Source organism: Halichoerus grypus, chromosome 5, assembly GCF_964656455.1.
Source record: "Halichoerus grypus chromosome 5, mHalGry1.hap1.1, whole genome shotgun sequence".
In the NCBI taxonomy this organism is placed as follows: domain Eukaryota; kingdom Metazoa; phylum Chordata; class Mammalia; order Carnivora; family Phocidae; genus Halichoerus; species Halichoerus grypus.
This window is the reverse complement of record NC_135716.1, coordinates 44246243-44273046: the sequence shown is the minus strand read 5'-3', so window position 1 is coordinate 44273046 and position 26804 is coordinate 44246243. Positions and strand designations below refer to the sequence as shown.

The window sequence follows — 26804 nt, the reverse complement described above, 5'->3', positions numbered from 1 at the left end:
AATATTGTTAATTCTCCATGAAAGTGTCGTTGAACAGATAACTTTTAAAAATTTTATTTTATTTTATTTAAATTCAATTAATTAACATGTAGTGTATTATTAGTTTCAAAGGTAGAGTTCAGTGATTCATCAGTTGCATTTATCACCCAGTGCTCATTACATCAGGTGCCCTCCTTAATGCCCATCACCCAGGTACTGCATCCCCCAACCCCCCTCCCCTCCAGCAACCCTCAGTTTCCTATGGTTAAGATTTCTTATGGTTTTTCTCCCTCTCTGGTTTTGTCTTGCTTTATTTTCCCCTCCCTTTCTCTATGCTCCTCTCTGTTTTGTTTCTTAAATTCCACATATGAGTGAAATCATATAATAATTGTCTTTCTCTGATTGACTTATTTTGCTCAGCATAATACCCTCTACTTCCTTCCACATCATTGCAGATGGCAAGATTTCATTTTTTTTTTTTTGATGGCTAAGTAATCTTTCATTGTATATATATACCACATCTTCTTTATCCATTCTAAACAGATATCTTTTTTTTTACTAAATTAAAAGCACATTCTTTCTAGCCATGAAAAATTAATATATACTCATTACTTCAAGATGAAGACAGTGTTTTCATATTCCCAACACAATTCCAAGTGATAAAATTATTTTGATATAAGAAATAAGCTTTCCTGGTAAAGAATCTAAATATTTGGTATCAAATCAGTAAAGAGCCAAACATTTGACTGAATTATTCAGTTTTCTACTTGAGTATTGGGCACTTTGTAAATTTTAAACTGAAAGCAGTTTTAATGATCTGCTTCCAAAAATATGTCCCAGGAGATGTGCTTTCAGGAACCACATCAGAAATACTTAATCCTGTTGTATTTCAGTTTTCTTCTGCTCCTGAAAAGAAAAGTAAGAAGATATAACTACTTCATGAAATTATTGTGATGACTATAGTCAATAAAATTCAGAGTAGAAATGCTTGGAAAAATAACAGGTCAACATATTTTTACTTGTATGAGCACCAATACATAAAACATTTCATTGTCTCGGATAGTCTATAGACAACATGAGAGACAGGGTAGCTTGTCTAGGGTTAAGAAAATAAATTTATTGAGTTGATTGTTGAGTTTGATATGTTAGATTTCAAGATCTAATATGAATAAACATAATTGACTTTACCATGTTGATAACATGGCAAATCAGTTTTTAATATATTATTTAATTCCATATAATTTTTATATTCTATTGTATACATTTTTAAATTTTTTATTTTAGAACATTTTTATATTTATGGAAAAACTGTGAAGCTGCTATAGAGAATTCCCATATACCTAACATCCAGTTTCCCTTATTATTAACATTTTACATTAGTGTAGTATTTGCATTAAAATTAATGAGCCAATTTTAATACATTATTAACTGAAGTCCATACTTTATTAGATTTCTTTAGTTTTTACCAAATGTCCCTTTTTGGTTTCTGGATCCCAGCCAAGATAGCACATTACATTTAGTAATCCTATCTCCCGAGGCTCGGTTTCTCAGACTTTTTTTGTTTTTGATGATCTTGACAGTTTTAAGGAGTATTAGTCTGGTGTTTTATAGAATGTCCCTCATTTGGGATTTGTTGATGTTTTTCTCGTGATTAGGCTGGGGTTATGTGTTTGGGGGAGGAAGATCACAGAGGTAAAGTACCATCGTATCATATCAAAGGTTTATACTGACAACAAGATTTATGACTATTGGTGTTGGCCTCCATCTCCTGGTTCAGGTAGTGTTTGTCAAGTTTCTCCACTGCGAAGTTTACTCATTCTTCCCCTTTCTGTAACTGACTCTGGAAGGAAGTTACTCTGGGCAGCCCACACCTAAGGAGTGGGAGTTGATTCTGTTGTTACTAGAGTATGATCTTAGAAACAAGGATGGGGGTGGTGGATGTGTTCATTGTTACTGGTGTGTCATTGTTGCTTCTAAGCTCTTTGGCTGTTGGAGCAAGGAAATATATATGTGTATACTAAACCAAATGTATGCATATTTCTACAAATATTTCTGCATGTACTCATTTGTATCTATATTAAGTTAAATATGAAGTCATAGTAATATCTCAAACTTTAAACCTTTACCACATGGATTATTCTAGCCTCCTCCCTTTGCTTATCAGTAACCTATCACTCCAACAGTGAGACCCCTGCTCCCCCAGTCAGCTGTTGATTTACATAACTGTTCAATTCCAGTGTGCATGTGTAGTCCTCAGGATGTTTTACTTGTGCCCCCATGGAAAACAACTTTATCAACTCTATCAACTATAGTATAGTGCTTCTCTACAGCTTATTTTGCCTTTATATAGACTCCATTCATTTCCAAAGTTACTTAGGTCTCAACACTGTTTTCCCTCACTGCCTTCAGTGAGGTTGTTTCATACATTTCTAATACATTTAAATTATTTTGTCACATTCTCCATTCCATCCTGGAATCCCATGAACTCCTAAATGATTTTTTTAAGAATTTGCATACATTAAAATTTGTTCTTTGTGCTGTAAGCTTCTATGGGTTTCAACAAATCATAATGCCATATTACTAACGCACCATGTCATGCAAAATAGTCACCCCACCCAAAAATATCCCCTGGTTTTGTCCTTTCAACCCTCATTGCCCTGAACTCCTGGTAACTACTGATCTTGTCACTAACTTTAAAAATTTGTCTTTTCCAGAATGTCATAAAATTGGAATCATATAATATTTAGCTTTTTCAGACTGACAAGATTCATCCATGACTTTCTTTGGTTTGATAGCTCACTTTTTAAAAATCACTAAATAATATTCCATTCTATGTATGTACTAAAATTATTTTATCCATGAACCTATTGAAAGACATTTAATTACTTCCAACTTTTAGTGATTATGAATAAAACTGTCATAAACATTCACATGCAGTTTTTGTATGGACATAAGCTTTTGAGCAGTCAGGTAAATACCTAGGAGCATGGTTGCTACATAAGAAAATGCCAAAATGTCATCCAAAGTGGCTGAAACATTTTGCTATCGCACTAACAGTGAATTAATGTTCCTGTTGCCCCATGTCTGGGCCAGGAATTGGTGTTGCTGGTTTTTTGTGGGGTTTTTTGGAGGGAAGCCATTCTAATGGGGATGTAGTAGTATCTCATTACTATTTAAATTAAATTATTAATTAACTATGACAATGAGTATTGAAAATATTTCAAATGTTTATTTGCCATGTGTATATTTTGTTTGGTTTTGTGTCTATTCAGATATTTGCCCACTTTTTAATTGTTTTTTGCCTTTTTATTGCTATTTTAAGAGTTCTTTGTATATTATAGATACAAGTTGTATCTAAAAACTCCTTACCCAATCCAAGGTTTCTCTTATTTTGGATTTTACATTTAAGTCTGTGATCCATTTTGAGTTAATTCTTATTATCTCAAAAGATATAAAGTCTGTGTCTAGGTTCATTTTCCATATGAACATCCAGTTGTTTCTGTACCATTGTTTAAAAAGACTATCCTTTCTCTAATTGCCTTTGTTCCTTTGTCAAAGATCAGTTGATTATATTAGTGTGGTTATATTTCTGGTTTCTTGATTCTGTTCCATTGATTTATGCATCTGCTCTCTTGCCAATACAACACTGGTGTGATGACTGTAGTTTATAGTAAGTCTTGAAATTGGGTACTATTAAGTCCTCTTTGTTTTTCCTCTTCAGTATTGTGTTTGTTATTCTAGGTCTTTTGTCTTTCCCTATAAACATTAAAATCAGTTTGTCAGTACTATCAAATAGCTTGGTGAGATTTGATTGCAATATCAATTGCATTGATCTAAAAACAAGGATGGGAAGAACTGATATCATTTTTCAAAGATTTCTTTATTTATTGAGAGAGAGAGAGAGAGCGAGAGCACAGGAGCGCACGCAAGCAGGGGGAGGGGTAGAGGAGTGGGAGAGAATCCTCAAACAGACTCCCTGCTGAGCATGGAGCCCACTGCCAGGCTCCATCCCAGGACCCTGAGATCATGACCTGAGCCAAAATCAAGAGTTGGATGCTCAACCAACTGAGCTTTTTAATATTGCTCCAGCCTTGCGTAACTAAACTAAGTCCCACTTGGTCTTTATGTATAATCTTTTTAAACACTGTTGGATTCAATTTGCTAATATTTGTTGAAGATTTTTGCATCTATATTCCTGAACAATATTGGTCTAGAGTGTTCCTTTTTTGTAATGGTTTTATCTAAGTTTGGTATTAGGATAATGCTGGATTCATAGAATGAGTAATGTTATTTCTGCTTCTGTTATCTGGAAGAGATTGCAGAGAATTGGCGTCATTTGTTGCTTAAATATTTGATAGAATTTACCAGTAAATCCATCTGGGCCTGGTGTTTTATTTTTTGTGAGGCTATTAATTATTGATTCCATTACTTTAGTAGATATAGACCTGTTAAGATTGTTTCTTTTTGTGTGACTTTTTGCAGTTTTTGTCTTTCAATGAATTATTCCATTTCAAGTAAGTTATCAAATTTGTGGGCATAGAGTTGTTCCTAGTACTCTTTTTTTAATAATGATAACTTTTCTTTCATTTTTGATACTGATCATACTGTCTTCTCTCCTTTTTTTCTTGCTTAGCCTAACTAGAGCATTATCTATTTTATTGATTTTTTCAAGGAATCAGCTTTATTTCTGCTGATTTTCTCTATTGTTTTTCTGGTTTCAATTTCATTGATTTGTGCTCTAATTTTTATTATTCATTTTCTTCTGCTTACTTTAGGCTCAATTTACTGTTCTCTCCAATTTCCTCATGTGGAATCTTAGATATTAATTTAGATATCTTTTCTTTTATAATGTATTTATTTAATGATATAAATTTTCCTCTAAGCACTGCTCTCACTGCATTTTAAAAAATTTGACTTGTTGTACTGTCATATTCATCGAGTTTAAAATATTTTTTTTCAATTTCTCTTGACACTTCTTCTTTGACTCATGTATTAATTAGAAAAGTGATCCTTAATTTCTAAATATTTGGGGATTTTCCAGCTATCTTTCTGTTACTGATTTCTAGTTTACTTCCACTGTGGTCTGAGAACATACTTCATGTCACCTCTTTACTTTAAATATGTTTAAGTGTGTTTTATGGCCACAACTAAATAGATAGGTGGCATATCTTGGTGAATAATCCATGTGAGATTGAGAAGATTACATATTCTGCTTTTGTTGGACGGAGTGTTATATAAATGACTATAGATAAAGTAATCGGTAGTGGTGTTCAGGTAAACTATATCCCTACTGATTTTCTGCATGTTTGATCTATCAGTTACTAAAAGGGGGGTGTTGAAGTCTCCAACTATAATTGTGGATTTGTCTATCTTTCTCTTCAGTTCTGTCAGTATTTGCCTCATGTATTTTGATGTTCTGTTTTAGGCAAATACACACTTAGAATTGTTGTCTTCTGGGAGAATTGACCCTTTTTATAATTAAGTAATTCCCCTTTTTATCCTTGATAATTTTTCTTTGAAGTCTACTTTGACTGAAATTCATATAGCTACTTCAGCTTTCTTCTGTTTAGCATTCTTACAGTATGCCTTTCTCCATCTGTTTAGATTTAGCCTATATGAGTCTTTGTATCTAAAGTGGGTTTCTTGTAGACAACATGTAGTTGGCTCTTGTTTTTTACCCGCCCTGACAATCTCTGCCTTTCAATTGGTATATTTAGATCATTCACATTTAAATTGGTTATTGGTATTTTTGGATTAATATCTACCATGTTTGTAGTTATTTTCTGTTAGTTCCTCTTGTTTTTGTTTCTTTTTTTCTCCCTCTTTTTCTGCCTTATCCAGTTTTAAACAGCATTTAATGTATTCTATTTCATCTCCTCTCAGCAAATCAATTATATTTTTCAAAACTGTTTTAGTTGTTGCTGTATACATTTTTCCCTAATCTAAGTTTGCAATATTTATTTTTTACTAATCTAAATCTACCTTCAAATAACACTATACCACCTCATGGGAAATACAGGCATCTTATAACAGAATATTTCCAATGTCTCCTTCTGTTCCTTATGAATTGATGTAATTTATTTCACTTATCCATATACTATAATTACCAATATGTTGTTAGTATTATTACTTTATACATTTATCTCTTAGATTAATTCAGCATAAGAAAAACAAAGTATTTTCATTTATTCCTTCTCTGACACTATTATATGGATCTGAGTTTCTGACCTATATCACTTTCCTTCTCCCTAAGAACTTTTTTTTAATATTTATTTCAGAGAAGTCCTGCTGGCAATGACTCTCTTCAGTTTTGTTCATCTGAGAAGGTCTTTATTTCACTGTCACTTTTGAACAATAATTTCACTGCATATAAAATTCTAGATTATGGGACTTTTCTTTCAACACTAAATATTTCACTCCACACTCTTTTTGCTTGCATGGTTTCTGATGAGAAGTCCACTGCAATTTTAATTAGTATTTTTGGTCCTATATAGACTATAGATTAATTTTTTTTCTACCTCTTTCTAAATTTTTCTCTTTGTCTTTGATATTCTGTAGATTGAATATGATATGTCTAGGTATAGGGTTGCTTGGGTCAGAGTGGAGGGATATCAAGGCAGGAATTTGTCCCGTTTGGTGCTCTCTGAGCTTCCTGGATATGTGTTTTGGTTTCTGTAATTAACTTTGGAAAGTTCTTAGCCATTATTATTTCAGATATTTCTTCTGCTCTGTACTTTCTTTTATTCTCCACCAATTGTGTTTATGTAATACCTTTTGAACGCTCTTAGAGTTCTTAGATGTTCTGTTTAGGTTTTGTTTTTTTTTTTCAAGCTCACTGATTCTTTTCTCAGCTATAGTGAGCCCACTGATGAGCCCATCAAAGGCGTTCTTTATTTCTGTGTTTTTGATTTTTAGCATTTTCTTTTGATATTTTTTCCTTAGAGTTCCCATCTCTCTGTTTACATTACCCATCTTTTCTCTTTTTTTCCATTAGACCCCTTAACCTACTAATCATAGTTAGAATTTCTTGTTTGGTAATTCCAACATCTGTGTCAGATCTGAGTCTAGTTCTGATGCTTGCTTTGTTTCTTCAGACAGTGCTTTTTCTTGCATTTTAGCATTACTTATAATATTTTTGTGAAAGTTGATCATGAGGTATCAGGTAATAGGAAATGAGATTAATAGGTTTCTAGCTTGAGAATTCATGTTAATCTGGTAGGAGTTGGGCGTGTTTAATGTTTGCTCTAGCTGTAGGTGCTAAAGCCTTCAAATTCTTGTCTTTTTGTTTCCCCTGTTGACCTGGGCTTCCCTAAGTACTCTTCCTCAGAGAGAATCTGAGACTTACAGCTCTGTCAGCTGTAATCACTGTGTTTATATGGGAGCCCTGTTGGTGTGATGGTAAGGAGTGGAGGAGCAGATGTGTTAAATAATCTTCTGATTAAATCTCAGTCTTTCAGTTGGTCTGTATTTCTGAGCTGTGAACTTCATAAGTGTTTCTTAGCTTCCCTTCAACTTATTTGATATGAAGTCTAGAGGGGACTGCAGTGAGGGAAATGTCCTTACCCCAAGTGGGATAGAGTTCTGATAAAATCTGTGCTCCTGAAGAATAGACTTTTGTCATGAAGAGCACCCTGGATATATTTCATGATTACTCTTGCTCTTCCCTATGCCAGAGTTACAAGGTGATCTTTTTTATCTCCTCACTATGAGAACCTAGTGGGGTCCCTGGAGGTAAAACCCATGATAGTGTGGAAGCTCCCTAAAGACTGAAGCCCCCAGGAGTTTCTCCCTCTCATGCTAGTCTGCACCCAGCCTCCAGCAATTCATCAAAATTACCATGTAAGTGTTTCTATCAGTTTATGTCTCCAGTAGCTTCTGCTCTGTGTAAGCAGATCTTGGCTCTGATTCTCTGGTTTTCCCTTTTTCTCAGATTTTGGGTAGTGGTTTGCCCTGCAACTTCAGTTCTCTGATAAGTCCAAGAAAAGTCATTGATTTTCAGTTTGTTCAGCTTTTTGCTGTTCTAAGGACAGGAGTGATAATGTCTAAGGTCTTTACTTATCAAAGCTGAAATCAGAAGAGCTTGTATTTTATTTGCATTTATATATTGTCAGTAACTTGTTTTGAACCAAATATATAACATTACACATTTGAGTAGAGGCTGTGTAGAGATAAGGAAGTTAATGCACAGTGATATTAAATGACTTGTGCAAAGTGATATGTACATTTGATGGAAAGTAATCTATTTACATTTAATTAAATGTTAATATATTAATTATTATTTTTCTTTATTTATAATTTAAGAACTTCATTTTAGAAACAAGGTTGCAATTTTTTATTTCTGCCTCTAAAAATTTGCATATTATGCAAAGTATATGCTGTTCTTTGTTAAACTGAGTAATGCTTTCCAGGTGTTCATTTTGTACAAGGATGCTGTTGTTATTTTTTGAATATGATCATGTTTTGGTGTTTTAATCTTAATAAACCACAATATTTAAAGTGTTCAAAAATGTCAAATACATGAAGGAAAATTCAGTGTTTTGAAAGAATAATCTTTTTTTTAGAGAGCGAGCACCCGTGAGGGGGTAGGGGGAGAGGGAGTGAGAGAATCTTAAGCCGGCTCCACACCCAGTGCAGAACCCAGTGTGGGACTATATCTCAGGACCCTGACATCACGACCTGAGCCCAAATCAAGAGTCATATGCTTGTGGCATAAGGACAGGCACCCCAAAAGAATAATCATTTAAATGATCACAAAAACTAGATTAAAATTGTGATAGTAGGAAAGGAAATGCTGAGATCAGTGCTCTAGTTGTTGGCATATTTGTAAAAACAAAACTTGAAGGAAAAATTAAATGAGCATTTAAAGAGACTCTTTTTTTCAAAGAAGCACCAGTTTTAGGATGTGTAAAAACTTATTACCTAAGAAAATAAATTAAAATTTCTATTTTTAAATAAACATATCAAATACCCTTTATTCTGTGTGTACTGAATAAGTGCTTTTCAAGAAAGAGAACAAAATGGGAATTAATAATGCATAACGGTCTTGACTTAGCAAGACTGAACAAGTAAATCCACCCAAAAATCATACCTACCCTCACTGAACTCTTACTGTGTGCTAGGTACTGTGCCAAGTGTTTTCTGTATAGCCTCTCAATCCTTGCAACAGCCAAGCATAAAATCTGAAATTTAAAGAATTTAGTTGGCATCTCCAAAGTCTAGTCTAGGCCCTTTTCTTTCTCACTGTAGACATTCTCCTTGGGAGAATGAACTCACTTCTAGGACCTCAATTAGTATGTATTGGTAATTCCCAAGTACCTCTCCCTCTTCTTCTTTCTCTCTCCCTCACCCTCTCCCTCTCTCTCTCCTTCTCCTTTTCTATACCACTATGATGCTCCTGCTTGCTAGATGCATCTACTTATTCCATAGGTTCATCTAATTTCAGTAGGTCCAAAGAGCACAGTACTCCACCCCATGCTTTTTGCCTTGTGTTCTCTCTTGCAATGAATGGAGATATCATCCATCTGATTACTCAATCTTGGACGGGTATCATTTTTGACTTATTGTTCCCTCTCATCCATCACCTCTAACTGATCACCTCTAACTGATCATTTCCTATTGATTCTGTTTCCTAAACAGATTATAAATATGGCCAGTTATCTTGTGTTCTTACTGTCACCACCAAAGTTTGAGCTGCCATTGATTCTTGCCCTAATTACTGCAGTGACCTCTAATGTGTCTTTTCTTCTGGTGCCACACCTGTCCACTCTACTCTACTCACTGCAGCCACAGTAAGCTTCCTAATAGGACAGTGGCTCCTTTTGGGGCAAATTCAGAAGTCTTTACCATGGTTTGTATGGTTTTTCATGACATTGACTCTCTGTATCTAACTCTCTGGCTTGTCCTTCTTCCCACCCAGCATATAGTCTTTTCTCCCAGTGTTGCTGATGCATGGTTGACACTTTAAGATTATATATATTTAAGGCATACAACTTGATTTGATAGACATATGTATTATACAGTATTTAGTACAATAAAGCTACTTAACATACTCATCACTTCACACAATTACTCTTTTTTATGGTAAAAACAATAGCTACCCTTTTATACCCTTTCAAGTATACAATACAATATTGTTAACTGTAGTCACATTGTTGTACATTAGATCTCCAGAACTTACTCATCTAGTGTAACTGAAATTTTGTACTCCTTGACCAACATCTTCCAATTCCCCCTCCCTCCAGCCCCTGGTAGCTATCATTCTACTCTAGTATGTATTCTTTGACCAAGTTTACTGATTTTTCTTTTCAGTTCCCAAACTGTATTATTTCTTGCCTCCTATCTTTGTGGTTGGCATTTCCTCTACCTGAAATACTCTTCCCCTTTACAGATCTTTTTCCATGAACCCCTATTTTTCACTTGTATGTCAGCTGAAATGTCACTTATTCTGGGAAGCCTTCCCTATGTACTTACATCTGGGTTAGTTTCTTTTCTACATGGTCCCACATCATCCTTTGTCTCCTAGAATTGCCCTTATCATACAGTCTTTGGCTGTTCATTTGCTATATCCTCCTTCATAATTTCAAAATTCTTAAGGGCTTGCTTACCTAAGTTCTTAGCACAAAACAGTGTTGGAACATAGTAGGATCTGAGTAAAAATTTGATGAGAGAATGGATGAAAATGCTATACTAACAAATGACAAATCCATGTTAAAAACTCAAGTTTTCTTTGTTCTAAGACTGCTCTAAGCAACTGCACTCTGCTACCTCCATCTCAAAAATTAATGGAATATAGAGTATAAGATCAGAATACTTTTAAAATAAAGCAGAGGAGGGGCCAGCTATGCTCAGGACAAACTCAGGCAAAGCATGTAATTCAGATAGAAAAAAACTGAAAAACCTGTATCCTTTGGTGGTAAAGGTTAAGATTTATTATAATAGGGGAGGTAGGTGGGGGAATGGGGTAAATGGGTGATGGGCATTAAGGAGGGCACTTGTTGTAATGAGCACTGGATGTTATATGCAAGTGATGAATCACTAAGTTTTACCCCTGAAACTAATACTACACTATATGTTAACTGACTTGAATTTAAATAAAATCTTGAAAGAAAAAAAAGATTTATTTCATAGTATATCAGATCTCACAAAATTTGGCTAATCTCTAGGCCAAACCAGTATAAATCAAGGTCTAATTATGTTCCATTTCAAAAGAAAAGCAGGAAAATTGAAGATTGAAGTTGAAAAAATATTTTAATAAAAAATTAAGATTGCTTTGTTAATGCAGAAGCACACTAGAAAGAAGTATTTTGTCTCCTTTTCCTTAAAACAAACAAACAAATAAAGACTGTAATACTTTTGTTTAATATTAAGGCATTAGTCTAGAAATATTCTAAAGTAACTCTTACAATTGCTTGTTTAAAAGTATGGTAGCCTGAATTTAAGATTTCCAGGAGTCTTGGATGTGGTAAAAACCGGCTTTAAAATATAGTTTCCATCCTTCAAGTCAGGACTATAATTGAATGGCTCCTTTTTCTTTTTATATTTTTTTCTAATAAGAATTACAAAGAAAAAAGCCTTTTAGACCCATAGAATCATCAGAGCATTTGTTGTTCAGTGCTTTTATTTGCTAGTATTTACATTGTCACTTGAGCTTACTTATGGTGATTATAAAGCAGTATTACAGAGGCTCACACTGTCCATAGGGTACACAGGCAGGTTAAGTTCTATAATAGCCTGATTCAGCTTACCTGAGGACCATTAAATATTCACCAAAGGGGGGAGGAGGAGCAAGATGGCAGAGGAGTAGGAGACCTAAATTTCGTCTGGTCCCAGGAATTTGGCTAGATAGGGATCAAACCATTCTGAACACCTACAAACTCAATAGGAGATCAAAGAAAAGAATAGCAACAACTCTCTGAACAGAAAAGTGACCACTTTCTGGAAGGTAGGACGTGCAGAGAAGTGAATCCGAGGCGATATTCGGGAGGATAGATGGTGGGGGAGGGGGCCTCCGTTGGCCGCTTCTGGCAAGTGATAGAGCCGCGGAGCACAAAATCGGAACTTCTAGAAGTCAGCTCCGCTGAGGGACGTCGCTCCAGTGGCTAAGTAGGGGGTGGAACCCTCACGGGACAGTGTGGTCTCAGGACCCTCGGGGTCACAGAAAGACCGGGGGTGCCTGAGTGCGGCAGAGCTCCCAGGTACTGGAGCGGGGAAGCCGGCTGCAGAGACGGAGCCGAGGCATGGGCTCTCAGCTCAGGGTTGCCATAAACTGTGATCCGCGGCACAGTCGGGCCACTGCTCCTCCAGCAAGGGCCCAACAAGGGGCAGATCTGGGGAGACTCCCCTTCCTCCCCCGGGAGGAGTGGCGCAGGAGCGCACCGCAGGGATCTGCTGGGTTTGGAGACTCCACAAGGGGTCGGGTGCCAGAGATAGAAATGCTTGGTCACAGGCCGGGTGAGCACGGAATGCGGCCAGAGACCGGGAAGACAGGAGTGATTGACTGCTTTTCTCTGGGGCTCACTGAGGAGCGGGACCCTGAGTTCTTGACTCCTCCGGGGCAGAGATTGGGAGGCCGCCATTTTCACTCTCGTCCTACAACACTGTACGGAAAGCTTGCAGGGAACAAAAGCTCCCGAGAGCAAACCGGAGCACATTACTTAGCCCGGACCCAGCAAGGGCGGGGCAATTCGGCCTCCGGCAAAGATATTTGGGAACCACCGCAACAGGCCCCTCCCCCAGAAGATCAGCAAGAACATCCAGCCAAGACCAAGTTTACCAATCAATGAGAACAGCAGAACTCCAGCGCTAGGGGAATACTACACATAGAATTTATGGCTTTTTTACCATGATTCTTTAGTCTTTCAAAGTTAATTTTTTTAATTTTCTTTTTTTCTTTTCCTATTTTTTTTTAATTTTTCTTTTTCCCTTTTTCAACCAACATCTTATCAATTCCTTTTTTAAAATCTTTTTTTATTTTTCATTTTTAGAGACATATTCTATCCCTTCATAGTAGTTAGTCTTATTTTTTGTATATATATAAGTGCTTCTCTCTTTAAAATTTTAAAATTTGGGGATACAGTTTCTTCTAACAGATCAAAATATACCCTGAATCTCTAGTGTATGGCTTTGTTCTAGTCTCCTGCCTGATCACATTCTCTCCCTTTTAATTTTTTTTTTAATTTCTCTTCTTTCTTTTTTCAACCAACATCTTATCATATCAATTCCTTTTATAAAATCTTCTATAATTTTCATCTTTACAGTCATATTCCATCCCTTCATTGTATTTACCCTTATTTTTGTACATATGTAAGTTTTTCTTTCTTTAAAATTTTGGAAGGAACTTTCTTCTAACAGACCAAAACACCCAAAATCTAGTGTGTGGCACTGATCTATATATCAACCTGATCATATTTGATCATACTCTGTTTTTTTTAATCTTTTCTTTTTCTTTTTTTTTTTCTTTCCTTCCCTTTCTTTTCCCGCAGTTTCAGGTCTCTTCTGATTTGCTTAGTGTATATTTTTCTGGGGTCGTAGTTACGCTGTTAGCATTTTGTTCTTTCATTCATCTATTCTCCTCTGGACAAAATGACAAGATGGAAAATGTCACCCCCAAAAAAAGAACAAGAGGCAGTACTGACTGCCAGGAACCTAATCAATACGGACATTAGTAAGATGTCGGATCTAGAGTTCAGAATGACGATTATAAAGATATTAGCTGGGCTTGAAAAAAACATGGAAGATATTAGAGAAACCCTTTCTGGAGAAATAAAAGAACTAAAAACTAACCAAGTTGAAATCAAAAAGGCTATTAATGAGGTACAATAAAAAATGGAGGCTCTAACTGCTAGGTTAAATGAGGCAGAAGAGAGAATCAGTGATATAGAAGACCAAATGATGGGAAATAAAGAACCTGAGAAAAAGAAAGATAAAAAACTACTGGATCACGAGGGCAGAATTTGAGAGATAAGTGATACCATAAGACAAAACAATATTAGAATATTTGGGATCCCAGAAGAAGAAGAAAGAGAGAGAGGGGCAGAAGGAACATTGGAGCAAATTATAGCAGAGAACTTCCCTAATTTGGGGGAGGAAATAGGCATCAAAATCCAGGAGGCACAGAGGACCCCCCTCAAAATCAATAAAAACAGGTCAACACCCTGACATCTAATAGTAAAACTTACAAGTCTCAGAGACAAAGAGAAAATCCTGAAAGCAGCTTGGGATAAGAGGTCTATAACCTACAATGGTAGAAACATTAGATTGGCAACAGACCTATCCACAGAGACCTGGCAGGCCAGAAAGGACTGGCAGGATATATTCAGAGCACTAAATGAGAAAAAATATGCAGCCAAGAATACTATATCCAGCTAGGCTGTCATTGAAAAGAGAAGGAGAGATAAAAAGCTTCCAGGACAAACAAAAACTAAAGGAATTTGCACACACGAAACCAGCCCTACAAGGAATATTGAAAGGGGTCCTCTAAGCAAAGAGAGAGCCTAAAAGTAACAGAGACCAGAAACGAACACAGACAATATTCAGTAACAGTCAACTTGCAGGCAATACAATGGCACTAAATTCATATCTTTCAGTAGTTACCCTGAATGTAAATGGGCTAAATGTCCCAATCAAAAGACACAGGGTATCAGATGGGATAAAAAAAACAAGACCCATTGATATGCTGTCTGCAAGAGACTCATTTTAGACACAAAGGCACCCCCAGATTGAAAGTGAGGGGGTGGAAAACCATTTACCATACTAATGGACACCAAAAGAAAGCTGGGGTGGTAATCCTTATATCAGACAAATTAGATTTTAAACCAAAGACTATAATAAGAGATGAGGAAGGACACTATATCATACTTAAAGGGTCTATCCAACAAGAAGATCTAACAATCGTAAATATCTATACCCCTAACATGGGAGCGGCCAATTATATAAGCCAATTAATAACAAAAGCAAAGAAACACATCGACAACAATACAATAATAGTAGGGGACTTTATCACGCCCCCTCACTGAAATGGACAGATCATCTAAGCAAAAGATCAACAAGGAAATAAAGACTTTAAATGACACACTGGAACAAATGGACTTCACAGATATATTCAGAACATTCCATCCCAAAGCAACAGAATACACATTCTTCTATAGTACCCATGGAACATTCTCCAGAATAGATGGCATCCTAGGTCAAAAATCAGGTCTCAACTGGTACCAGAAATTGGGATCATTCTTTGCATATTTTCAGACCACAGTGCTTTGAAACTAGAACTCAATCACAAGAGGAAAGTCGGAAAGAACTCAAATACATGGAGGCTAAAGAGAATCCTACCAAAGAATGAATGGGTCAACCAGGAAATTAAAGAAGAATTAAAAAAATTCATGGAAACCAATGAAAATGAAAACACAACTGTTCAAAATCTTTGGGATGCAGCAAAGGCAGTCCTAAGAGGAAAGTATATAGCAATACAAGCCTTTCTCAAGAAACAAGAAATGTCTCAAATATACAACCTAACCCTACACCTAAAGGAGCTGGAGAAAGAACAGCAAATAAAGCTTAAACCCAGCAGGGGAAGAGAAATAATAAAGATCAGAGCAGAAATCAATGAAATAGAAACCAAAAGAACAGTAGAACAGATCAACAAAACTCGGAGCTGGTTCTTTGAAGAATTAATAAGATTGATAAACTCCTGGCCAGACTTATCAAAAAGAAAAGAGAAATGACCCAAATCAACAAAATCATGAATGAAAGAGGAGAGATCACAACCAACACCAAAGAAATACAATTATAAGAACATATTATGAGCAACTCTATGCCAGCAAATGAGGTAATCTGGAAGAAATGGATGCATTCCTAGAGATGTATAAACTACCAAAACTGAACCAGGAAGAAATAGAAAACCTGAACAGACCTATAACCACTAAGGAAATTGAAGCAGTCATCAAAAATCTCCCAACAAACAAAAGCCCAGGGCCAGATGGCTTCCCAGGGGAATTCTACCAAACATTTCAAGAAGAATTAATACCTATTCTTCTGAAACTGTTCCAAAAAATAGAAATGGAAGGAAAACTTCCAAACTCATTTTATGAGGCCAGGATTACCTTGATCCCAAAACCAGACAAAGACCCCATCAAAAAGGAGAATTACAGACCAATATCCCTGATGAACATGGATGCAGAAATTCTCACCAAAATACTAGGCAATAGGATCCAACAGTACATTAAAAGGATTATTCACCATGACCAAGTGGGAGTTATTCCTGGGCTGCAAGGTTGGTTCAACACCCAGAAATCAATCAGTGTGATACAATACACTAATAAAAGAAAGAACAAGAACCATATGATCCTCTCAGTAGATGCAGAAAAAGCATTTGACAAAGTACAGCATCCTTTCTTGATCAAAACCCTTCAGTGTATAGGGATAGAGGGTACATACCTCAATATCATAAAAGCCATTTATGAAAAACCCACAGCAAGTATCATTCTCAATGGGGAAAAACTGAGAGCTTTCCCCCTAAGGTCAGTAACACGGCAGGGATGTCCACTATCACCACTGCTATTCAACATAGTAGTAGAAGTCCTAACCACAGCAATCAGACAACAAAAAGAAAGAAAAGGCATCCAAATCAGCAAAGAAGAAGTCAAACTCTCACTCTTTGCAGATGATGTGGAAAACCCAAAAGACTCCACCCCAAAACTGCTAGAACTCATACAGGAATTCAGTAAAGTGGCAGGATATAAAATGAATGCATGGAAACCAGTGGCATTTCTCTACACCAAGAACAAGACAGAAGGAAGAGAAATTAAGGAGCCGATCCCATTTACAATTGTACCCAAAACCATAAGATATCTAGGAATAAATCTAACCAAAGAGGCAAAGAATCTGTACTCAGAAAACTATATAATACTCATGAAAGCAGTTGAGGAAGACACAAAGAAATGGAAAAACGCTCCATGCTCATGGATTGGAAGAACAAATACTGTGAAAATGTCAATGCTACCTAGAGCAATCTACACATTCAATGCAATCCCTATCAAAATACCATCCACTTTTTTCAAAGAAATGGAACAAATAATCCTAAAATTTGTATGGAACCAGAAAAGACCCCGCATAGCCAGAGGAATGTTGAAAAAGAAAAGCAAAGCTGGTGGCATCATAATTTCGGACTTGAAGCTCTATTACAAAGCTGTCATCATCAAGACAGTATGGCACTGGCACAAAAACAGACACATAGATCAATGGAACAGAATAGAGAGCCCAGAAATGGACCCTCAACTCTATGGTCAACTAATCTACGACAAAGCAGGAAAGAATGTCCAGTGGAAAAAAGACAGTCTCTTCAACAAATGGTGTTGGGAAAATTGGACAGCCACATGCAGAAGCATAAAACTGGACCATTTCAAACTTACACCACACACAAAAATAGACTCCAAATGGTTGAAAGACCTAAATGTGGGACAGGAGTACATCAAAATCCTAGAGGAGAACACAGGCATCAACCTCTTCGACCTCAGCTGCAGCAGTTCTTCCTAGAAATATCACCGAAGGCAAGGGAAGCAAGGGCAAAATTAACTATTGGGACTTCATCAAGATAAAAAGCTTTTACACAGCAAAGGAAACAGTCAACAAAACCAAAAGACAACCGAAAGAATGGGAGAAGATATTTGCAAATGACATATCAGATAAAGGGCTAGTATCCAAAATCTATAAAGAACTTATCAAACTCAATACCCAAAAAACAAATAATCCAATTAAGAAATGGGCAGAAGACATGAACAGACATTTTTCCAAAGAAGACATCCAAATGGCCAACAGACACATGAAAAAGTGCTCAACATCGCTCGGCATCAGGGAAATCCAAATCAAAACCTCAATGAGATACCACCTCACACGAGTCAGAATGGCTAAAATTAACAGGTCAGGAAAGGACAGATGTTGGGGATGCGGAGAAAGGGGAACCCTCCTACACTGTTGGTGGGAATGCAAGGTGGTGCAGCCACTCTGGAAAACAGTATGGAGGTTCCTCAAAAAGTTGAAAATAGAGCTACCCTACGACCCAGCAATTGCACTACTGGGTATTTACCCCAAAGATGTAAATGTAGTGATCCGAAGGGGTATGTGCATCCCAATATTTATAGCAGCAATGTCCACAATAGCCAAACTGTGGAAAGAGCCAAGACGTCCATTGACAGATGAATGGATAAAGAAGATGTGGTATATATATATACAATGGAATATTGTGCAGCCATCAAAAAACCCCGAAACCTTGCCATGTGCAATGACGTGGATGGAACTAGAGGGTATTATGCTAAGCAAAATAAGTCAATCAGAGAAAGACATGTATCATATGACCTCACTGTTATGAGGAATTCTTAATCTCAGGAAACAAACTGAGGGTTGCTGGAGTGGTGGGGGGTGGGAGGGATGGGGTGGCTGAGTGATAGACGTTGGGGAGGGTATGTGCTATGGTGAGCGCTGTGAATTGTGTAAGACTGTTGAATCACAGACCTGTACCTCTGAAACAAATAATATATGTTAAAAAAAAAAAAGAAGACAGTAGGGAGGGATAAATGAAGGGGGGCGGAATCAGAGGGAGAGATGAACCATGAGAGACTTGGACTCTGAGAAACAAACTGAGGTTTCTAGAGGGGAGGGGGTGGGGGGATGGGTTAGCCTGGTGATGGGTATTAAAGAGGGCATGTATTGAATGGAGCACTGGGTGTTATATGCAAGCAATGAATCATGGAACACTACATCAAAAACTAATGATGTATGGTGATTAACATAACAAAATAAAATTTTTTTTAAAAGTTAAAAAAAATAAAATGCAAAAATAAATAAATAAATAAATAAATGAAAAGGTCAAAAAAATATTCACCGAAGAAACATATTCCACCATGAATATGTATGTATTACATCTGTTATAAATTTCCATATAGAGTTGAAAATAGTGAGTTGATTTCTATCTTCTTTCCTTCCTCCCTCCCTCTTCCTCCCTCTTCTTCCTTCCTCCCTTCCTGCCTCCCTTCCTTTCCTTTTTCCTTTCCTTTCCCTTCCACCTCCTCCCCTCCTTCCTTCCTTCCTTCCTTTCTTTCTTTCTTTCTCTCTCTTTCCTTCCCCCTTCCTTTCTTCCTTCCTCCCTTCCTTCTTTCCTTCCTTCCTTTCTTTCTTTCTCTCTCTCTTTCCTTCCTTCTTTCTCTCTCTTTCCTTCCTTCTTTCTCTCTCTTTCCTTCCCCCTTCCTTTCTTCCTCCCTCCCTCCCTCCCTTCCTTCCTTCCTTCCTCTTTCTTTCTTCCTTCCTTATTTCCTTCCTTCCTTCCTTCCTTCCTTCCTTCCTTCCTTCCTTCTTTTCTTCTCTCTCTCTCTCTCGTTCTCTCTCTCTCTTTCCTATACCTAGATGTGGGGTTTGTGTCCAATTCCCCAACCTGGTGATATAGTATTTTGTCAAAGTAAGGAGATACACAGTAGAGATACTATACTATGTCCAGTCTGGAATATACATCAGGTTACATGGAGCCAAAGTTAAAAATAGTTATTTGAGACATGATACTAAAATAGCCCATCCAAAAGCAGAAATACAAAATTAGACAACTGATGGACCTGGTGGATTCAACTTCATTTTGCAGTGAGTTGCTGTGGTCTTTGAATGGGTGAGCTAGACTGAGGTAGGCCAATCCAGGGGACCTCTGGGAGTGAGGACCTCATTCAGTGCATGATCCAGATCAGGTTTGTTGTGACCCCTAATGCTAAGTCTACTCAGTTAGTTGTTGGCAAGAATTAACTGGAAGATTGGTTTAATATACCTATTAAGTTAAAAAGTATAATTATATGCAATTTAAAAACTCTCAAGCGTCTTTATATTTTACAAATAAGGATTTTTGAAAATGTTACAGCCTTTAAATCACTATCTGAACAAGTAGGTCATTCAATGATTAGGCCTATTGTGTCCTTTATGTTAAGTGTTAGTGTGAAGAGGAATCTCACAGGTCACTAAAAATCCTGATTTCTTGACTGCCCCACCCCTCCATGCCCTCTATGAGATTCAGATGATCTGGTAGGGCCCAGGAATTTGCATTTTAACTGAACTCAAGATGGTCTGTGGGCCATCTTTTGAGGGGAAAAAAAAAAGCTCCAAATGGGTCTTGAAGATCAAATCCTATCAAATCTTACCACCTTTTTCTCAAAGACAAATTCTACTTTGTTCAGTATGGTGTTGTTGGTAGGACTACACAATAGGAATTTTGTGACCTTAAGTCCCTTCCTCTTTAGTCCCTTGCTGCCTCTTTGTAAATGAAGAGGAACATTGTCATTTGGCAACTTAACCTGAGATAACTGGCAAACCAGCTCTTACACAGAAGGAAGGATACTTTCCTTTTCCTTCATGTCCATTCACTCCCTTAAATTCTCTCCTTCTGAATCTTTTTTTATTTTTTTTATTTTTTTTTATTTTTTTTTTTATTTTTTTTAAGATTTTATTTATTTATTTGAGAGAGAGAGAATGAGAGACAGAGAGCATGAGAGGGAGGAGGGTCAGAGGGAGAAGCAGACTCCCTGCTGAGCAGGGAGCCTGATGTGGGACTCGATCCCGGGACTCCAGGATCATGACCTGAGCCGAAGGCAGTCACTTAACCAACTGAGCCACCCAGGCGCCCAGTTTAAAGATACTATTCATTTCAGAGAGAGAGAGGGAGAGAGAGAATGCATGGTGGGAAGGGGCAGAGGGAAAGAGAGAGAAAGAGAAGCGGACTCCCTGCTGAGCAGGGAACCCAACTCTGGACTCAATCCCAGGACCCGGAGATCATGACCTGAGCTGAAGGCAGACGCTTAACCAACTGAGCCACCCAGGCGCCCCTCTGCTTCTGAATCTTGTAGAGATCTTTTACTTTCATCTGTTACTAATGTGTTTCTTCCATCTCTGCTTATCCACATTTACCTGTTGTAGAAAGTCAGGTGCAAAAGTTACTAAAACTCCTCATGCTCCCAAATTAAAGGATCTTTGATTGCCCTAACTGCCATGCATTCCAAAGTGTATCTCTTATTGCACTTACTGTGTGTTACTGTGTAACATACTTATACTAATGTCTACACCTCTTATCTCTTTTTATTAGACTCCCTAATTTGTCATTTACTTTTGTTCATTTGTTTAAGTAGTAAAGGAATGAACAGTTTGTTGGATTGTAATAATTCTAAAATCTAAATGTTAGCATTCATTCAATAAATATACACTTATTAAACATCTACTATTTATTCTGTAACCTGCTAGGTCCTGTATATGAAGATAAAATGTCTAAATAATTGACTCTGTCTTTGGCTTTTATTTGGTTGGGTGGATATATTTTTGGCATGTTTAGTTAAATTGCTTGTTAAATGTTTGCCCTAGAAATAAATGATCCCAAACATACTTTTAAAACCATGTAGACCTATTTCATCAGGGAGTATGCATTTGAAATCTATGTACTATAGAGAGATATTAAATTATTTTTCTTTTTAACACCTTGAATTATTCTTTCTTTTTAAATAAATGTGTATACATACACAAATAACCCTGCATAAGCATTTGGGCAAAGTTTTTAAAATTAAAAGATAAAACAATATACAAAGTTGAAATGATTTGCTTCTCTTCTGTCTGTTCCTCCCATTTCAGATGATGGAAAATTGTCCTTTGAAGAATTCAAAGCATATTTTGCAGATGGTGTTCTGAGTGGAGAAGAATTACATGAGCTCTTCCATACCATTGATACACATAATACCAAGTAAGGAACTTTTTTTACCATTGGATTCTGTAAATGATATAGAGAAGGTGTGACCAAGCACATACTGATGAAGGAGAGAATGAGGAAATATGCAAAGGGCACATTTTGTAATGTTTAATTCTGTATGGTTAATTTTGAGATACCCCCTCTTTAGTAATTGAAATACTCTGAAAAACTGAGTATTGACTTGCAAAACAGTGATCTTCTCTGAGGGAGCCCTCTTAAGGTAGCTTTAGAGTGTGCAAAATGTAAAACAAAAGCAAAAATTATAAATAATTCTAATTCTATCATTAGTAAGAAAATAGAATTTTACCTTGTTTCTTAGTTTTCATCTCTGTTTGCTCCATCTAAAAATTGTCCTTAAGCCATTCTTATATTAGTGCAGTGCAATGCAGAGCTGCAGTGATTATCTGGACAATTCAGATGTGCTTAACTCCAAATCACTGTTACCTGAGACATGCAAGTAATTCAGGACACAGAATTTTTTTCTGAGTAATCAATGAGTACAGTGATCTATCTATTTTATGTATTTTACATATATATAGGTCTTTCCTTTGCATTAGTATAGCATTAATAAAGTCTCTTTATATTCTTACTATACTTAAAAATATAAAATGATGAGCAATTTACTTATAGAACAACAGAAATGTGCTGTTTGATTTGGGTAATTGAACCAAATCACATTATTTGTGACAGTCGTGATTATAGAATTCTAATGTGGAAAACGCGTCATGCCATGAGACCCATCAGCGTGTCTGCTACTTGAACAATCACTGTCTTGCTTTAAGCAATGTGTTGACATGGTTCTAGGCAGTGAGCCAGCTTGCCAAGAAAATGCTGTTGGGCTACATCTAAGCACAGACTTTTTTTGTGGCGAGCTAATAAGAAGAAAGATTAAATTCATTTTCCTCAAGCAGCTGCAAATTTGTTAAATAATCAGTTTGTAAATTTCTTGACTTCCATTGGAATTTCAGATTCCCTATGAAATCACTTAAGTTTTTTGTTGTCAGAAATAGTGTGAGCCGATAACTGTGTCACAAGTTCCATTCTGTTCAGCAACTCTAAGTCCCTCCTGGGTATTGGTGGTGCAACATGGAACCAGCTTATAATTTATGGAACAGTAGACCCACTAACTGATCACTTCTGTATAATATCATAGATACTGTGCCTGAGGTATATACGGAACACTTTGGGATAACACAGTGGGGCAGGGAATTTTAGCCTAGTTTGGTAGGCTCCAGGAATGTTCCGAGGATTAGGTAGCCAGGAGCTGAGTCTTTATGGGAGAGCAGAAACTGGTTAGGTAAAGAAGGGGATTAGGGGATATATATTCCAACTAGAGGAAAAATGCATAAGTAAAGGCCTGCAAGTATACGCTGGATGGGAGTGACAAGTATTTTCGTGTTACCAAAGTGTCAGTTGTAAGGCTGAGAGCAGGAGGAGAAAAATCTGGAAAGGGAAGAATGGTCCAGACAAGAAGGAATTGGCACTGTGAGAAGCAAAAGTGTTTCAGATTTAATCTGCAGGCCAGGAGATGCTCTTAAAGCTCTTAAGCCACGGGGAAACATCTTTGTAGGTCATTGTGGCGCCACTGAAGGACAGAGCTAATGGGGTAACGATGGAGAAAGACCACAGATATTAGCTGAATTCTTAAATGACTGCTGGGGAATAATGTTTATTCATGGAAGAAAGGAAGCCATGTGAACCATTCTGAGAAATGATATCTAAGTGAAAAAAAAGAGCAGAGGCTCCTTTTGTGGCTCAGATGTTGGAAGCTGAGATGCTAAGACTTCATTATGTATGCTGATTATTTCTTCTTCATTACAGTGATTATTAGAGTTTTAACAATATCCAGGTTTGGAACAATTATTGAGAGTCATAGTTGCAAAATTAGATGTCACGGAAAATTTTCAAAACACATTTACTCCTATTAGTGAAAAATAAAGTTTTCAATAGACCTTTTTGGCCTGGTTTTGTTATTTTATTTATACATTTATTAGTTGAAATTACTTGGCATAGCATTAAGATTACATTAAATGCTAAAGAAGTCTATGCAATGATTTATACCATAAGTCCAAAGGAGTGATGATTTCTACCAGTTACTCTCACATATGCATTAGTAAAAGCACTTTTTCTGGTAACTGTTTTCTGATAATGGTGTTCAACCTAATTTGGAGCTAAAATATATTACAGGCTTCTGAATTGTATTAATGAAATTCCTTTTTTTAAAAAAAGAAAGTATGTCAGTGTCAGGCTTTAATCTTTTAGGGAGATTAATTCAAACATTGACACAGAAATTTCAGAGCTATACTTCAAGCAGGTGATAACTTTTGTCTTTGCAGGATCCAAGTTTTAATTATTTTAGTGATTGTACTATATATGCCATATATTTTTCCCCTTCCACATAACTTCTAAGAAAATATGTTCTCATGTGCTGAGCATTGCCAACCATTCAAATTTGCTCAAGGGTACATCCTGGCCTGAAGGATCCAATTTATACATAGGCTAGACCACGTCCTGCAGACTCATTGTCTCATGTTTATGGTGAACCATGAGATTCAAATACCATGAATGTCTGCTGCTAAGGCCCCTAGGGATGCCTGGTTCCTGCCCCTCCTGATACCTGGCAGTTTAACTTCCTCTTGGAGTCCATTAAATCACTATCCACTTAATGCTCTGCATTTTCTTGAGCTTGTTTAAGTAAGATTCTGTTCCATGCAAAAGTGTATTCTAAGTATTATTTCAGCTCATTCCTGCCATCTACGGAAATCCATCTTTATGCTATAAATACTATATTTGCTGTGTTTGAAAAGTGACATATCCACTCTGAAAATATTTAGAAAGAAGGAAAATATTGAGAACCTATCTTGCTAGCTAAATTCTCCCCTTTTTTCTCATGAAGAATATTCTGGAAATATGCTCAATCATGGAAAGCAAATATTATTTAGAAATGTAAATAATTAAGGTATTTTAAATACCAAAATTAAGTAAATTATTCCTTATAAAAGGACATCAAAAAACCCATCAGGTAAACCTCCAGGTTTTCAGAGACCATGTTTTTATAGGTAGCTTGTAAATGAGCAAACTATAAACGTAGAGCTGTGCAATGATCAAAATAAGTTTTAACAAGTTAGAAATATATATATATATTGCTCTGTCCACAAACATTTAGGTAGCAGTTGTAATTTCCAAATCCAACTCTCCTGGTTTTTTTCCTTTCCTTTTCGTTCATTCATTTCTTTTCTCTTTTATTTTAAAAAATCAATATGTTCATTTAAGAAATTATGTTTAGAGGATTCCACTGCAGCTTTTAGTAGGCCCTGCAGCCACTTGGACCTTTTCAGTCAGATTTCCTCTCCTAGATGCAAGTAAACTATAACCAACAAATACAAGAACAGACCCGAAGACATGCATCTTCATAAGAACTTACACATTTGAGATGCTGCAAAGATTTCTATACATGAATATTACCAAGATGGGAACTATTTATAGGTCTGAATCATAGAGAAATTTTTTTAGTGTATTTCAAAATGAAACCATCAACCATACGTCCATCCACATTAAGGAAAGTGTCTAGGGAGTTGTGGTCACCTTTCCAGCCTGCACAGGTGCAAGCTTAAGCTCCAGATTTGGTATAATCTCCTTCTAATGAGAATTCCATGAATCATCCTAATTTTTTATTAGAATTTTAAGATAATGAATGTTTTGCCAGAAATTATATTCAGGCCTAAGGTACATGGCCTAAAGATTTCACTCAGAGCAAGGACTAGAAAGGAAAACAACCTGAATGAAAGTAGGAGAAATCTGAAGGCATCAGAAGTCTGAATTTCCATCACCTTTATCCAAAATTAATTTTAACATTGGTAGCTCTTTTCCATTATGTTTGGACATTCTGAATTTTTCATGAGTTTTTTTCTTGAATAGTGTAGTTGGTTGAGTGTGAAACAAAAAGCCAGCTTGTTCCTGTGGATGATACTTGGGATATATAGCATAGCAAAGAAAAAGAAGCTCAAAACGTACATTTTTGTCAACAGGGCAAAATATTGTTGAAATATTTAATGTTCTCACACTTAAGGGAAGTGCACACAACCTAATAGTCCACAACATTCTGAAAATGCCATGTCGACCTTATTAAGCCTTTCATGATTTCACAGACTTTTTGTCAAGTCTCACTTTAACAGTCTACTGTCTGGGTCAAATATGCCTAATCTTTTTTCTTCTTAAAAAAAATTATTAATTTATCAGTCATTTGAATTAGCCTTGGTACATCTTTTCCAGCTCCATTAAAGGGTTTTAGACACACATTTTTCTCAAATTTTGTGTAAGTTACTGTCTAAAAAAGAATACACAAAGCCCTTAACATTTAAGTTTGGCAAAGTTTAGCACAAACTAAATCTACAGCTTTGATAGCTTAAAATTGAAACCACCACATCAGAGAGCAGGAATAGATAGAAGAAAGATCATTAGGTCAAGAGGAAACTTCCATAGTTCATCAAAAGTGCTCTTACTCATCAGAAAGCCAGCTTGTCTACATTTTTCAGTCAGTCAGAGGAACACATGAATAAATTAACATAATTCCCTGTGGTATTAACCATAGCACAGGCGGGGGAAAGATCCCCTAGAGACCAAAAATGATTCTTCCAGCATACTGCACTTTGGAGTTCCAGATTGTTAAGATAGACCAAATGGTAGAGCAGATGGGAGTGTTGCTCTCAGGTCAGAGAGTGAACACATAGAAAACCTTCCCAGGGCCTGCAGATGGGAATGGGGGGAGGGTTTAACTAGAGATGGGCAACTGTTGTCTTCAGGTCGAGTATTCCTCATTCTAGGCTAAAATAATTTTTTCAGTGCCGATTACTGGGATTTCACCCAATACTTGTTAAATCACTGAAGCACACCAAAGTGACAGAAATATCACCACCTACTAAAAGAGCATAGTCCATCTTGAGCTAGCTCTAAAAGCTTAAAAATCTCTTTCCTAAACTGAAAATTTCTCTCAACTTCCACATATTTTTCTTAGTTCCGTTCCTTAGGGACATGTAGAAGACAAATATTTTATGACAAGTCTTTCTAATAT

General features: G+C 36.5%; 1 protein-coding gene across 1 annotated transcript in view; it reads left to right on the top strand.

The window, feature by feature from the left end:
• NECAB1 (N-terminal EF-hand calcium binding protein 1) overlaps positions 1–26804 on the top strand; it is a 198880-nt gene that overhangs the window by 18954 nt on the left and 153122 nt on the right. The window contains exon 3 of the mRNA XM_036117181.2: positions 21619–21727. Within this exon, the coding sequence (XP_035973074.1) occupies positions 21619–21727 (109 nt within the window). The remainder of the gene's footprint in view (positions 1–21618; positions 21728–26804) is intronic.